Source organism: Cucurbita maxima, unplaced genomic scaffold (genome assembly GCF_002738345.1).
Source record: "Cucurbita maxima cultivar Rimu unplaced genomic scaffold, Cmax_1.0 Cma_Scf00001, whole genome shotgun sequence".
NCBI classification, from domain to species: domain Eukaryota; kingdom Viridiplantae; phylum Streptophyta; class Magnoliopsida; order Cucurbitales; family Cucurbitaceae; genus Cucurbita; species Cucurbita maxima.
In genome coordinates, this window is record NW_019272017.1 from 9,560,137 (window position 1) to 9,576,774 (window position 16,638).

At 36.7% G+C, this 16,638-nt stretch overlaps 1 protein-coding gene and 1 long non-coding RNA gene across 3 annotated transcripts in view; both read left to right on the top strand.

Annotated features, from left to right (window-relative positions):
* LOC111493399 overlaps positions 1-16,638 on the top strand; it is a 631,558-nt gene that overhangs the window by 230,161 nt on the left and 384,759 nt on the right. The gene's annotated exons all lie outside the window — the stretch shown is intronic.
* On the top strand, positions 148-16,229 carry LOC111492787 (SEC12-like protein 2). The gene is made up of 10 exons (XM_023142239.1): positions 148-529; positions 6,681-6,775; positions 9,346-9,496; positions 10,242-10,333; positions 10,469-10,562; positions 13,831-13,906; positions 13,985-14,105; positions 14,852-14,968; positions 15,054-15,121; positions 15,935-16,229. Exons 1-10 carry the CDS (start codon positions 224-226, stop codon positions 16,042-16,044), a joined length of 1,230 nt encoding a protein of 409 aa, XP_022998007.1. The 5' UTR covers positions 148-223; the 3' UTR covers positions 16,045-16,229.

Below are 16,638 nucleotides of genomic sequence, written 5' to 3' on the forward strand. Positions count from 1 at the left end.
ATTCAACGTGTGTATGACCTACAAAACTCGAGGCTCATGGATTAAAAATATATTTTGACTTAAAATTTTGAGTCAAAGGAGAGAGAAGGTGTGAAATGAGAGAGAGGAGAGTTACATAAAACAAAAACGAAAGAAGCAAGAAAAGGCCCCAAGGAGACTATATTCTCGCTTAATTTGCACCAAAACCAGATACTCAAACACAACGAGAAACCCCCCAACCCAAATGGAAGCTCCCGAGCCTTCCAATTCTCGCAAGTATGGCGTCCCTTTCTACGCAGCCGCTTGGGTGCCTTCCATTTCTCTCAAATCCGAGCAAGAATCTCTAGAATCTGAAATTGATCGAGATCAATCCGGTGACGGTGATGGTGACGTTTCCGCCGACGACAAAACACTTCCATCTCATCCCACCACCGCAGTTAATTACTACGTAGCTGCCGCTGGCGGTGGCGGAGAAGGTCGGAGTGGAATTTCCAATGCTCTCATACTAGCTCATTTCGATTTTGAATCCCGCTCGCTCTCTGATCAACCTGTAAACTCTCCCTCTCTCTCTCTCTCTTCTTCGATGATTATTTTTCGTGTTCGAGTTTTCCTTTACCGGTAAATGCTTGGCGTTATTTTATTTCGTCTATGTTATTGAGTGAAGCAGAAATGGGCAGATTATGATTTTTCTTCGATTGTTGATTCTCTTGCTGACTAGGTGCTATATGCTACTGTCTTTAAATTACGATCCCGTTTGGTTTCCTTTTTGGTGATTTCTTTTCACCAATGTATCGAAGTTTGCATTATGTAAATATTTGAAAATCTAAGACGTTGCTTGCTTACATTGATTTTGCCTCCTCAAATCTCGATATGATTCGATGGCATAATTGTCCTTTTCTCTCCTGCAGTTTTGGTTGACCCGATGTTTTCACAGTACATTTTGATGTTTTCGTTTTCTTTAATCTTGTGTTGCCACATATGAAGATAAAACATCTTCCTAGCCTAGCCCAAGTCGATGACCAATATTCTCTCCAATTTGAAATTGGTCTCAGTACATCAAGAAGAAGGAACAGAACAAATAAATTCTTTGTTACATTTATGATTTAACAAAGGCCTGTACATCCCCTGATCCTATTGAAAACTCTCCTATTCCTCTCTAACAGACACTCATATTGATATGAACCAAAAAACATCAATCATACAATATACTTCAATGGAGATGTGAAGAAAAGGTTGTCAAAATTATAAAAAATGTTTCAATTCATGCCACATTGAAGAAGAATGAAGTTTGATTGTTATAAATTTTGGGTGGGTTACAACTTAGAGTAATTTAGAGTTTTTAGAACTTTTTATTTTACAATTACATAATGGTTAATTATGATCATTAAGTATGAATGTTACAACTCTTGGAATGCCTTTAGTAGTTTCATTTTGAGGCTATATAAAGCCATGTATGTTGTATTGGTAAAGACTTGGAAAATATAGTAAAAGAAGCATTTGTGCTCTTCTTTGGCCAATGGCTAAGTTTCTTTGCAATTCTATGTAGTGTAGGTTGTATGTAGAATCATTCAAGCTCGGCATGATCAATCTTGCTTGTGGAGTGATTCAAATCTCAAGCAAGTGTTCTTGCCTTGAGATATTTGATCAACAAGAATCATTCAAGCTAGACATGATTGATCTTGCTTGTGGAGTGATTCGAATCTCAAACAATGTTCTTGCCTTGAGATATTCGATCAACAAGGTAATCCAAATCTTACTCCCCTTGTAGTGGTTCCTTATCTTATCACATATGAAATAGCCAAACAAGCATTAAAAGTATCTTGAATTTATCATTGAAGGGATGAACAAGGATCATTGAGGAGATATTTGTTCAATCTTCTATAGGAAACGCCTTGTGTCAGATTGAAATTGCTCAATAGTTCATACCAACATCATTTTTTTCATGTAATATATCATATTCTCTGACTTGGGAGTGTAAACAACCCATTTTTATTCCTGCTAGAATCTGTGTTCCAATTTATGTGCCCTTTATAGGAGACATATCTGGTTGAGAAATTCATAGATGGCTTCATATCCAATATGATTGAGAATTTTCACCCTAGACATGTAGGAGACTAGTTAATACATCAACAAAATTTGTTTCTCATCAGAAAGAGAGAGAGAGAGAGAGAAAAAAAAAAAAAAAAGCTACTGTGTGCAGCTGGAGAATTCTTGGTTGTTTACTTGCAATCCCTTTTTGTTGATATAATGGAAAACCCTGAATCTGTTCCTAAAAACTTATGTAAGATGTATGGAACCAAATGTCATGAGAAAATTATTTCTGTGTGGAATCCTTTACAGGGAGGTATTAATACTTGTGATAAGCGTAAGAGAAAGCATCCCCATATGGCTATATAGGGTCTCTTGTTATGTTTAAGTTAGCTGTGGAGTGTGCAAGGTCAACTATGTATGTGTAAGTGTTCGAGGTTCAATTCGATATTATCGAGATTAATTTAACCAATCTCCATGGAGCAACTAAGTAAACCTTAAGAACCATTTTAAATGTACATTGTTTTATAGGTTTGCATTTATTAACCACAGCCATCAAAGACCTTTGGAAATATCATCTCATAGTTCAGTTGAGAGTTTTTACCAAGCTCATGATGATCTTATGCCAAGTTCTTTTATCTTCAATAAAATTCTCCACCATATAGTCAATGGAGCCTTGTTCTTCCCAGTACTGCCTAACCCAAGGCTACCCAACTCCCTAGGCATGGACATAATGCTCCATTTAAGAAGAACTCGCCCTCCATCTCAGCACCTCCGGAGAAAAAATCTGTCATAACTTCGAAATCTCTTATAATATACCGACTTGCAAACAAACCCAAAGCCACTATCTCAGATTGTTGGAATTCGGAGATTGGGCTTTTGATTTTCAAAGGAACCTATCACTTGATGGGCCTCCTACTCCAATCTCATTTGCGTATTGGACCTAAAGGAAGAAAATGTCAGATGGCTTTGGTTGTAAGAAACCTCCTCAACTTTCATGGTTAAGTCTTTTAATCTGTTCTTGCAAAACAGCCACAACAAAGAAAAACAATCCTCTGTATTAATGAGGGGACATTTCCCGGAGGAATAGAAATTATCTTATGAGAGCTCAGTCACCAAACATTAATGTTTGCGAAGGAATCTCCCTCATCATGCTTTATCTCCTTCCTGCCGTACCATGTGTATGGAAGTATCTTAATGTTGAAGGCATCTTTTCATTGCATGTTCCTTTGCCACACACTTTTAGTCATCCATTTTGGAAGCCTTCGGTTGGTCTGCTGTGCTGCCCATCAAGATTCATGACTTCCTCGCTTACTCACTTCTGAGACATCCTTTCAAGGCCCAAGAGAAGATTGTTTGGCTCTCTATGGCCAGAACATTCTGCTGGACGAGGAAAGAAACAACCGCATTTTAGTGACAAAGCTAAGTTCTTTGACTACTTCTTAAACTCTGCACTCTACTTCTTTTAGTTTGTGCAAACGTACAAAGGTCTTATTTATCGGTGGAGACATTTTTTGTAATCCACTCTGGTGGTTGGAGGGTTGTCCTCTTGTGTAACTTTCATTCAATCAATGAAATTCTGTTTCTTAAAAAATCTGTGATAATTCCTACCTCCATCACTGTTTGTTCTCTATTGAAGGATTTAATTCATTCTATGGGTCCAATGAACAACAATCTTTACTCAATGATTTGAAGCGATGCTTATGTGAAGAAAATTAAGGTTTTCTAGCGATCTTAGCCATAGTGTACATACATCTAATCAAATTCTAGGAAGATTGTCTCATTTCTATGATCCCCATTCATGATATGTTGTGTGCTCTCAAATGCAGAACATCCTTGTCATTTGTTTGCCTATTGTCCTTTGTTCATAGTTGTTGTCTCATTATGTTAGAAGCCTTTGGTTGGTACATGTTTTTAACTGGCATGATTTATGATATTTTTACATCTTCTTTTGTGGTCACCTTTGTGGTGTTAAGATTTTATGGCTTGCAAAATGGAAGAATATTCATGGACTCCTACTCAACCTTTGGTAACTTTATGGATTAAATTTTGTTTCATGCTTTTTATTAGTGTGAATGTAAACACCCTTTTGGTGCTTATGGTCTTACTTCTTTAGTTCCCAATTGGAAAGCTGTCTCTTGTAATATCCTTTTAGTGGTTGGAAGTCTACTAATTCTCTATATTTCATTTAATTAATGAATTATTTATTCTCTTCTAAAATAAAATAAATTTTGACCTCCTCACTCCTTTGCCACCTTACTGAAAGATAGAAAGGAAAAGGTAGGGAACGTTCTCAAACATTGCTTGCGCCATAGAAGTCGGTCTCCCCCTTGGGAAGGCAATCCTTCTTCCATTTGTTGGAACTCCTTCATCACCTTCTCCACAGGATTGTTGAATCCCTAATCTTCAAATTACCACCTAGCAGCATATTGAGGCATTTTAAAGGCTATTCCCAGACTAGTGTCACAACCTCACTAGAGAAAGCAGGTTGTGACCCCCACACGCAATACAGACAAAGGGCTACCCTCAAGTGGCACCCATCCGGTCACATGAGGGCCAAGATTGAGAAATGCCATAATGCGCCAGATGAGGATGGTGCATCATCCAACACACCAAAAAATGTGCATTCAAGCTAAGTCGAGACATACACAAGGTTTGAGATAACGAGGCGACATGAGTGTCGAAGACAAGCTCGAAGAGGGTTGGGTAGGGCCCTGGGCTATAATCTCAAAAGTCGGGGTTTCAATATGAGTTTTGGCATGCGGCTTTGGAATGAAGTCTTTCTCTACGAAAGATGAAATCTCACTAAATTTGGTGTCAATTGGATACTCGACGGACTATGCATAGGGTTGTATGTTTGCTCGCCAAAATGACGTCTACTCGAGAAGGATTGGACATGCCTCAAAATGTACTATAGGGGGAGGCATAGTGTCAACTCTCCACCATGCCTAGGCCTTATGGCTTAAGCGAACTACCCTGTGGCACATACGTGTGTCATAGTGAGAGTGAGCGTTGCGAGACGAGTGTCTCAGACGACTTTGTTTGAAATGGGTTTTTCAAGGATAGTACCGGGCAGCACAGGTTTGTTGGTATTGCGCCCCAGCCCATGTATCAGAGGTTGAATTATGCACCAGCTATCCAGTATGGTGTTTGTAAATGACATGACATGGGCACGGGAGGGCCAACGCCTCGATTGAACTCAAATGGATGGATGTTCAGGGTGTCCCAATGTTATGAACGACACGTGGGCCTGTTCTTGATTGCATGACCGAGTGAGTTCTGATAGCTGACGACACCTCGTGACTTGGGAGGATGTCAAGACATGGTTCATGTCGATTGGGAACCAAGATGACAGGATGAGATGTGACGTTGCATTGAGCGACCTTGGCCTCGAGTAAAGGCAAGGTCGAACTGAATGACTTGGCCTAGTGTAGAGGCAAGTTGATTGTTTCACAAACGATTGAACATGCATGCGTAGGCGGCGTGTGTGGTCGAACAAACTTGGATTCCGCACAAGTGATGTTTAGTTGGCGAAGACAAATCTCACATGAGGTTTGACAAAGCCACAAAGTTGGGGCAAAAAATGCACATGAGGCTTGGGTCCCCTTAAGGCTAGTCGGCTAGTCGTGAACNAAAAAAAGCTGTGTTCCCTTTCAAAAAAAAAAAAAAAAAAAAAAAAAAAAAAAAAAAAAAAAAAAAATAGAAAAAGGAAAAAAGCACAATTAACAACCTTCACTCCCGAATGCATTCGATAATTTGCTTGGGTCCCCTCTATCTTGAAGCTGACTTGAGCAATCTTCCAACAAAATAAAGTGGACAAGTCAATTGGAACAATTTTCATTAAGAATGCATTCGATAATTTGCTTTTTCTATCACCTGCTGAGGCCTTTCTTAGAGAAGATAGCATGCAAAAATGGCCAGTCTACATCGTCATAAGGTTTCTCAAGATCTAATTTGAAGATAATTCCTACGTATGTTCCTTCTATTCTTCCTTTCATACATACCTTCTTTAACAAATGAATGGCATTGACAATTTGTCTATCGGCTATTACCATCAAATGCAGCATGCTTTAACTAAAACCATGGAGGATTTGGGTCAATGCCATCAAGGTTATCATTTCTGAGGATTGGTTTGAACAAAATCAAAAGATTTATTTTTTATTTTTTATTTTTTATGATGAGCATTTAGCTTGGTAGGAACGGTTTGATTTAGTCAAGATTAAGTCTTCTCATTGGTGTTCACTTTCTCCTTTATTTGCAAATTACTCCTCTAATGATATTTATATGAATTTTCCTTGTTAGTTATGGGACGGGCTCTCTTTCCTCTATGCCTCCCTTAGGCCATCTCTCTCTCTCTCTCTCTCTTCNGGGGGGGGGGGGGGGGGGGGGGGGGGGGGGGGGGGGGGGGGGGGGGGGGGGGGGGGGGGGGGGGGGGGGGGGGTTCTCATATCCCCTCTTTAGTTAGTTTGTTATTTCGCTCCCAATGGTAGTTCACATTCATTAACGTTTTATGATATTTGTGTTATCGTAATTTTATGAGATTTATTTGAATCCTGTGGAATGCTTTTTATTTGGTAGCTTTTTGCTCTATTTCCGTACTATCTTTTGCTATCATTTTTTGCTGCTGCCTTTTTTTTTGTTGATATGCATTCATTAGTGATCTATCCTTCCAGGTTGCAAAATATGGAACTGGTTCTGATTTGCCTTACAGAATGGCTGTTCATCCAGCTGGAGATGGAATTATTTGTTCTTTTCCAAAAAGTTGCAGGTACTACTGTTTCCGTTAACTGAATAAATTAATACGAACCAAAGATGATGATTATTAGTTCTTTCTTCGATAGACCTATGGCCAGTCTAAATCTCAATATACTAATAACTGTAGTAGGCATGTATGAAACAAAAGAGAGACAATTGATCAAAGGGTACAAACTCCAAAAAGAATGAAAAAGAAAAATAAAGAGAAATACAAAGAAACGGCAACCCATAACAGATGATAAACTTAAAAACTTGACAAAGAACTCATTCATCAAATTGAATCAAGAGAATTAACATTGAACTGCTCATAGAAGTTGAAATAGGCTTTTGAAAGCTCCATCAAGTATTGGCGAAGAATTTCAGTCTTCATTTCAAGGAACTGTTTTTAACACAACAATTTCTTTCGAATTCTCTTGAATTTCTCTTTGAGATGAGCTATCCAAGCCAATAAATGAGCACTACATGGCGGTATTTGACTCCATAAGAAATGTTGAAAATAAATCTCAAAGTGAGCCTTGGAAGATAAAATTCACACATCTTCAAATTGAATATATATTTAGGAGAAATGGCAAAAAAAACTTCTTAAACTTTCATAAAAGGTTCATTTTTCTCGAAAAATAAATGGTCAATGAATAAATCGAGAGGAAATTTGGTAGTTCCAAGGAGTTTAGGGTTAAAATTAGTACTATCATGAACCAAGAGCTTCCTTGAAACAACGAAAAAACTACATTAAATGCTGCCTTGAAACGATAAGGAAGCCGTAATGATTAATGCAGCCGAAATAACTTCTTGGTAGAAGACAAGAGCCAAAAAGCCTGGAGTAAAAGTGCGGGCGAACATCTTCAGCTAATATTCTAATGAAGAAGTTAACGCTATCTTGACATAAATTGTGAAATTAATGTTGGCCGCTGAACCTCTGTAATTATTTGTGAAAGAGCTTCTTAGAAAATGACAACCAATAAACCCCAATTATGAAGGCAACTGAAATATCAAAAGATGCTGAAACCAAAAACACTTCACCAGGAAACAAACTTCAAAGGGAAAACCTATGCTCGAAGACAAAATATTCATTGAAGCATTAAAAGTATTCCTTGTGGATCTTCTTAGCATTTGTCGGAAGGCATTTAACGATGGAATTTCTCACATTTGTAAACCACAAAGCTTAATTGAAAAGGAAAACTTGCAAGGAATTCAATATTATCGTTGTCCAGAAAATCTCCTCTTCTCTTTATCTTTGATCGCAGTGGATGCTAGACGAGAGTCCTTATCCTGTAACCATTTTTCAAATTTTAGATGAAGTTTCCAAGAATTCTCTATTTTCCGCCGCAATACTTTTGTATAACATTTTCTTCCATTTTCAACGTTGCCTTATTGGCCATAAACGGGTTGATGACCAACCGTCCCTGATGATGCTTTTATAATGTTTCCTTAACATCCTTCCATTTATAATGGGCAAACAACTGGTTAAGCACAAATAAGTCGCTAAAATTTTTAAAGACTACTTTTTCTTTCTAAACCGATATCTAGAGTCCTGTTCTTTCTTAGTCCAATGACGTTGAAGTGAAAAATCTAGAGACATAGAATAAGACGAAAATTCCTTGACATAAAGCAGAATGATTCTTCCTTTTCACCAACTCAGCATATGTACTTCATTATGATCGTTTTACCCATCCAAATGATTTAGAAAACCATCACAAATCATTTCCCAAAAACCCTACCAATTGTTTTTGTTGTTACTAGCTGGAACCATAACTACTGATCTACAATCAGAAGGTTTTATAACAATACCTTGAGAATCCAACCAAAACAATTCATCTTCTTACTTAACCGACAAATTACAAACTCACCCTTAACAGGCCTAAAGAAGTGTGATGTTAATAGAGACTGCATAAGGTCAACTGAAGCTTCCTCGAACCAAAGAATTTCTTATGATGAACAACAAGGGAGAAAAGGCAAGAACTATTTTGTTTTCAATCTTTAAAAAATCAGATCCTAAAGAATTGATGAAAAAAGTCCTTTCCTATGCTAAAAGGCTTCATATTCTGAAATGTCCTTAAACATAACTTGATTTTTGACTGATAAGAAGGCTAAAACGGATGAACGTGAAGATGTATGAAAGGTAGGATTGGAGAAGAGAAGGAAGGAAAGAGAAAGAGAGAGGGTAGAGAGCATATATTTTCTTGCCTGAACATTTCCTTTTCCTTGCTTAGCCTCTTTGATTATGAGTAAAATTCTATCCTGAACTACAAAACAGATAGGCATTCATGATATCTGACAAAAACTAAGAAGTTGCAACAATTTGGTATTTTATATCCATATTTCTCACGTTAAGGTCCTCCAATTTGTCAATTATGAAATAAGACTGGAGTACAGTACTTTCAGTCTTGAAATTAATCTTCCTGTTCATCATCCCAAAATAGAGTTGAAGTTTTCCTTAAGAGAAGTTACTGTTTCATAAAAATTTAACTGCAAGTTGGAGTCGTATCCTGTGGTTAATTTTAGGGTTTAGGGTTTAGGGTTTTATATCATGGTGTAACTTGAGAAGCTTCGATTTGTAATTAATATTTTTCTCTCTTTATTCAGCTTGTTTAAATTGGATATCAAAAAGGACGATGGAGACCAGAAACTTGGCCTAAAACTCTCTCAGAAGGTGCTCAGCCAGTTGGATGATGTTGGACTGCAGTTAGCCTTGAAATTTAACAACGAGGGCTCATTGCTTGCCACTGGTGGTGAGGTAGAAATGTTTCTATTTGATTGAATTTTTTTGGGGAAGGAAACAACTTTCTATACTGCACACAATTTTAAATATGAGAGAGGGGGGGGGGGGNGGGGGGGGGGGGGGGGGGGGGGGGGGGGGGGGGGGGGGGGGGGGGGGGGGGGGGGGGGGGGGGGGGGGGGGGGGGGGGGGGGGGGGGGGGGGGGGGGGGGGGGGGGGGGGGGGGGGGGGGGGGGGGGGGGGGGGGGGGGGGGGGGGAGGTATGGTGTTCTTCCAAGGAGGCAAAAGGAGCTTACAAATTCAATCATTACAAACCTAGAATGTTAATAACTTATGCATTTCTCCAAGTGCTCGCTGCTTGCAACTCTGTTCTGTCATTTTATTATGGTGAAGTTTTGATATCATTAACTTTACTGTAACCCATACCTTAAGTTTTTAGGTTAAATGATTATTTAAGTTTTTAGGTTAAATGATTATTTAAAATGTTACTAGAGTAGAATGTCATGTGTTCAAACTTTATGTCATTTTCTCTCCAATTAATATTGATTTTTACTTGTTGGACTTTCTACAAATTTCGAAGCCCACACGTGAGGGAGAGTGCTAAATTATTGATATGATTAAATTTACCGCAACCCATCAACTTGAGCTATTGGGTTGAAGAGTGATTTAACACATTGCATGCATGTATTAAAATGCTTTAGGCTGTTTGATTTTTATCTAGAAGTAGCTTGCATTATTATTCTCTGATTTGAATGTAGTACAGGATGGAAATTTAAGGGTCTTCAAGTGGCCTAGCTTGGACATTATTCTCAATGAACCCAATGCCCATTCTACTGTGAAGGACTTGGATTTCAGGTCTGCAATGTTATAGTTTCTTTTTCTTGATAGATCCTGCATATGTTTGATAATATGATAAGTGTATGTTGTTTGTTTATCTAAACTCCGTTTGTGTGATGAAGTTTTGGTGATAGTGTCATTTTACTTTTGCAGTCCTGATGGCAAGTATCTGGTCTCTTTAGGTGGCCCTTGTAGAGTGTGGGATGTGACTTCATCAACTGTAGTAACTGCTCTTCCAAAAGGAAATGTGAGTAAATAATTGTTTTATTATTTGAAGGCCTTGTGCTTTTAGTTGTAGAGGCATTTGCATCTATGTTAGGCTCTTTATTGTATTCCCTTTGATATTTGGGTTCGTGTGGTGTCATTGACTGACATGTACTTGTATTTGCCTTTATTAGATAAACATGAGGTTCCATCTGAAAACTAATTTGTAATGAGAGGAGCAACTCATGTATCTTATAAAGTGAGATCTCTTCATTTTTTTTGATGTGAGATCCTTAACTTACCCCTTCAAGATGGTGCTTCTTCGACTGCCCCATTATTGGGTCAGATCTTGATATTTTTGAGACCAAATACCCGTTTAGGCTTCATGGGCTATGATAGCATATTAAATAAACATAGGGTTCCATCTCAAAACCATTTGGCAATGAGAGAGTAACTCATATGTTTTATAAAATTTTGAGGTCTCTTATTCTTTCTGACATGCTATCCTTGACAACTTTTTTCTTATAGGTTGTGTTTTGAGGGGGATTGGGTGGGCAGGAATTCTTTTGGTCTTTTTGGGGCTTTCTTGATGTGTGATTGCGTTGGGTGCTTTTGGAGGCTTCTCTTTACTTTATGCCTTTCCTGTAATTTTTATTTTTTTTTATTTTTTGAATAGCAAAATCTTCTGGTTGATATGGAGTATTTCCTTGGGACCAATAAGATTTTGACCTCGACCAAGACCCTCATACTGACTGAATGCATGGTAGAAGTGATAATTTGTTTATTAATTAATTTTTTTGACTATGGAATCTGGTTCTACCTCTGGAATCCATGAGAGAGTGAGAAGCATGGCCCACTTCTTACTCCCAAGTTACATCTAGAAATTTATTCTTTAAGCATTTTTCTTATGCTTTTCACTCGTTGAAAACCTGACCACCACTCCATCCAGATATCATCTCATCCTCAACCACTATGGAAATATTTACATTTCACATTTCTTTTTACTCTGATTTAGAAGAAGAGGTATTTATGAGTAAAGTTTAGAAGAATAGCCGAGCACCAAGATTGATATTGAACTTGAAAGTTGTAAAGTTTGCCGATAAAAGAAATCCTTATATGGTCTCAAGTGGTCTTGAAGAGCTTGGTTTGAATGCTTTGGGAAATTTGGGAAAGTAGTGACTATGATATGAACCATGACATCAATCATACAAGATAAAGTTTAAGGAAGATGTGAAGAAAATGTTGTTCAAGCTCCATTTATTCTTCGATGGTTACAAATTTTGGTTGGATGGTAATTTAGAGTTATGGTGTTTCGCTAATTGTGGCCATAAAGTATACATAGTGGCTAATTATGGTCATAAAGTATGAAAGTTACAACTCTTGCAATGCCTCATGGAAGGTTAAAAGTTTTCATTTTGAGGTTATATAAAGCCATGTATATTATATTTGTAAAGAGACTTGGTAAAAAGAGTATTTGTGCTTTCTTTTAGCTCATAGCTAAGTTTCTTTGCAATTCAATGTAGTTTAGGTTGCATGTAGAATCATTCAAGCTAGACATGATTGATCTTGCTTGTGGTGTGATTCGAATCCCAAACAAATATTCTTGCCTTGAGATATTTGATCAACAAGGTAATATGGATTTTACTTTCCCTTGGAGTGAATCTTTATCATTAGGGCTAAGTGCTCTTACCTTTCCTTTGCAAATTCTATATAGTTTAGATTGCATGTTTAGAATCATTCAAGTTAGATATGATCGATCTTGCTTGTGGAGTGATTCGAATCTCAAACAAGTGTTCTTGCCTCGAGATATTTGATCAACAAGGTAATTTGAATCTTACTTCCCGTGTAGTGATTCCTTATCATTTGGTATAAGAGCCTTCCCTTGGGTTGATTCTTTATCAAACTAGCTATGGCTACCTTCAAAGTCGACAGATCATATGGGAATAATAAAACTACTATTCTAGTTGTGTATGTTGATGATATTATTTTCATGATCTTAAGAACAAACTTGGAAGTCTTGAATTTCTTTTTAGGGAGAGTTTGCCAGTTCTTAGAAAAGTATTTTTGTTTATCAAAAGAAATATGTAATTGACTTAGTTCAAGACATATTTACTTCGGTTGTCAAACAACAGGAACTCCTATGAACTGAGTCTAGAAGTCAGAACTTGTAGAAGTTGAAGAAATAAAGAACAAAGACAAACACCTAAGACTTATGGTAGACTAATCAATTTATCTCATACATCTATATATAACATTTATATTAAGTATGGTGAGTCAATTCAGCATTCACCTGGACCCATTCATTTTGAAGTAGTGTACAAAATTCTGAGATATTTGAAAGAACTCCAGGTATAGGTATATTATTTCAGAAGCATGACAATTTTCAAGTTGAAGTGTTTATTAATGCAGATTAGGTTGGAAGCACTACTGATAAAAGATTTACATCTACTTATTGTTCGTTTGTTGGAGGAAATTTAGTACATGGCAGAGTAAAAAACAAAATATAGTAGTCAGAAGTAGTGCTAGTTGAATTTAGAGCCTTAGTACATGTAATTTGCGAAGGTATATGGATTAACAGGATACTTGGAAATTGTCTCAAAACACCTATATAGGTCAATTGTGATAACAAGAACTGATAATTTAGTCTTACATGATAGAACTAAGCATATTGAAGTTGACATTATTTCATAAAACCGAAGATTGATGCAAGTGTAATATGCATATCTTATCTTAGAAGATGCCTATCCTAAGATTTAATTTTTTTTTTTTATGGGAGCTTAATCTTGGAGGTATTGACATAGCTATTCGATTTCAAAGGAGAATGCCTCAGTTTACCTTCTCTCATTGTTGTGTGATGTGTTTTTCTAATTCGGAGCATCCTTGTCATTTCTTTTCTTACTGCTCTTATTGCCTCATGGTGTTGGGCAATGTTTGATGCTTTTGGTTAGTCTATGGTTTTGTCAAATGATGTTTTTGGTATCCTTGATTCAGTTTTTGTGGTAATCCTTTCTATGGTCTGAAAAGAACTTTCTGGCTAGCTATATACAAAGTTTTATTTTGGTATCTTTAGTTTTGAGAGATGATCGAATTTTCAAGGATGCTTTCTCAACCTTAGATAGCTTCATGAATTTGCTTTTATATCATGCTATGTGTCAGTGTAAACATAAACTTCCATTTTCTGATTATATTCTTTCTTTGTTGATTTCAGCTTTATTGTATCTCACCTTTATTTGAAGTTTTTTTCAAAACTCCTTTTATTTTATTAATCAACGAAATCTGTCTCTTCCCAAAAAACTTGGTGTGTCTTGCAGGATGAGGTTTTTGTCTCATGCAGATTTTCTTTGGCCAACAACGGGAATATGGTTTTATACACTGCTACAGTGACTGGTAAAGAGATTTCTTCCGACTTATGTTTGCCCTATAATTCTATTGTTATCTAATCTTGGTGAGGATTCTATTAAATAGGCAAAGGTGGAGCCATTGTAACCTGGGATGCAACCACTTGGAGGAGGGTAGCCTCAAAGCTCATAACTCGTGATAATATTACTGCATTCAATGTTTCAGCTAATGGGAAGCTCCTTGCCTGGTACTAAAATAAGTGTTTTTTTTTTTTTTTTTCATGCAAGTTATCTGCTATTTTGATACCTGAACATTGCAGTCATGCCTCCTATTATGATGTCCATGCTTAGGAAATGTCAAATACCATTAAATGGGAGGTGAAATTCCAGCTACCTAGGTGTTATAACCTTGTGGGACGCTCTATGTTGTGTTGCCCATGATTTGCTTAGGTCTTCGTTAGGGTGCACTGTGAGATTGGTTTTAATCAGACCCAATTGTTGAGGCAATAAGGCCCTATTAGGTAGTGGGAAAACTGTAGACTCTGTTTCATGCATGACATATCTTAAACATTTCAACCATTATTCCCTTTCCATATGCCCCTCTCAGTCTATCAGTCCTATACTTGTGGATTCATACTCTTAGGCTTTTAATAGATTAATGCTAACTTAACTCTGCTATTTTTTCTTCTGTCAAATCTCATCTCACCTTTTTTTGTTTTTATCAGAAAAATTCCGGACAAGGTTATTTATCTTTTACTGTTTGTCTGTGTGGACTAAAAATTTTGAAAGGTTATTTTGCAAATAAGATTAAGTTGAAACAAAAAAAAATGATTATGACAGTCCTTTTAACTTATGCCTTCACTAGTAACTATTCTATTCCAAATAACGAATAACATTGTTTTTTGCTACCTTGCTGGCTAGGCTACTCTTGAATATGTATGGTGTTGTAGTTTGAATACACTCGGTAACAATTTCTGCTTCATTATTGGTGTAGTGGTACAACTCAGGGAGATGTTCTGATCATAAATTCAACCAGCATGCGAGTCCAAAAGATAGTTAAGAAGGCACACATTGGTTTTGTAACTGCAATGAGCTTTTTCCATGATTCAAGGTTTTAATCAAACATCTCCGTTTAACATAATTAGATATCACTGTAATAATATTGATTATGAAGGATGTTTTTTTTTTGAATCCAGGGCTTTGGTTTCTGCGTCAATGGACTCCAGTGTTAGGGTTACTTTAATTGAGGAGGAGCAGAAAAACGGTACTTGTATCCTTGCTTTATTGTCTGATAGCTCAAATGTCTATCATCACATGCCATCAGTTGTCAATTGTCACCTTACTGCACTTGACCTATAGAAACATGATATAGAATGATATCTACGCACAGTGCACCATCTCTAGTAGCAGGCTTATGTTTAAAACAGCATGATACATAAGCCTGCTACCAGTTTTGATAGAAAACAGCATGATATAACTTTGGGCTTTTAATCGAAGGATTTTATGTTGTTTATTGTTTGGTCATGGTTAATGGTGAAAGATACTATGTGCTTGATGTAGCCTAGACTTATGAAAATTTTACTTAAAAAGAAAAAAATCATGAAAATATATGTTTTCACCGATGTTCTCTCATTAAACTGAAAATGATAGAATAAAAATGGCTAAGATGCCTTTACCGCTCCTTAGTGGAACTGTTTCACTTTGTCTATATTTGGTGAAGGACATTTCTTCTTAACTATATCTGAGTAATGATTACCTCTGGTTCCTATGCCCACCTTGAGGTGTTGTGCATTTGGTGAACGCATAGTTTCAACACTGATTTTGACCATCATGTTTGATGTTTTAGGCTTTTTCTAATGTTGGTATATTTTTTTAACATTAACTTAGAAATTTTTTATTCGTAGAGGATGTATGTATGAAGGGTCCGAACTTCATATATATCTTCTTTTAACCGAAAATTGACATTTAATTCATGTAGTATAATGACTTGTTACATAAGAGCGTTAATAAACTTTACTATTCTAATAGCAAATGGAGGCCCGAGGGTATCACTAAATCACCATTTATTTGCTTGCAGGAATGAACTTGTGGGTCATCATATTCATTTTGTTAATTGCCGTTGCTGCATATTTAATCAAGAATGGTAAATTTGACAAGTTTGAGCTTCCCACCTTTTCCAGTGGTTAAATGAAGGTGGAATGTTGTGGAACTCAAGGCCTATCAATTTTAATTGGAACTGTTTTGACTCCCCCATAGCATATTTGTTATATTCAAATTCAAATAAGCAGTGTCCTAGTTCTATGATCATATATGTAAAATTTCCACAGTTTTGTTAATGTTCAAAATTGAACTTTTCTTAATCTACCCTCTTAGGTTTTTTTTTTTTTTTTTTTTTTTTTTTCCTTTCTAACATTCAAGAATAGACGAGGACAAAGTGCTTTCGACAATTCCTCCTGTGAATGTGATTGCTGGATACAATGTTGAGAAAAATGAACTTAGCTGCAAACCATAGACAATTGTAGAATGAGCTTATGTATCTCTTTGATTTGTCACTTTTAAAGGAGGGTCGAGAGCTTTATAGGCAATTTATAATTAGATTCAAGCTTGTACAAAAATGAACAGTACATGAGCACTCCCATTAAGGCAATTACGCCAATTTTTTTAATCGTTTGACCTATCCTAATTATTTGTTAATTTTATTATGGTCTCAACTGGTCAAAACATTATTGAACTCTTGAAACCAAAATTAAAACCTTCGAAAAGAGGTCTATTGTGAAGCTT

Coding starts and splice junctions, on each gene's coding strand:
- LOC111492787 (XM_023142239.1), top strand. CDS start 224: ATGGAAGCTCCCGAGCCTTCCAATTCTCGCAAGTATGGCGTCCCTTTC. Junction 10,563..13,830: donor CTGCTCTTCCAAAAGGAAAT/GTGAGTAAATAA, acceptor TGTGTCTTGCAG/GATGAGGTTTTTGTCTCATG. Junction 14,106..14,851: donor AATGGGAAGCTCCTTGCCTG/GTACTAAAATAA, acceptor TTATTGGTGTAG/TGGTACAACTCAGGGAGATG.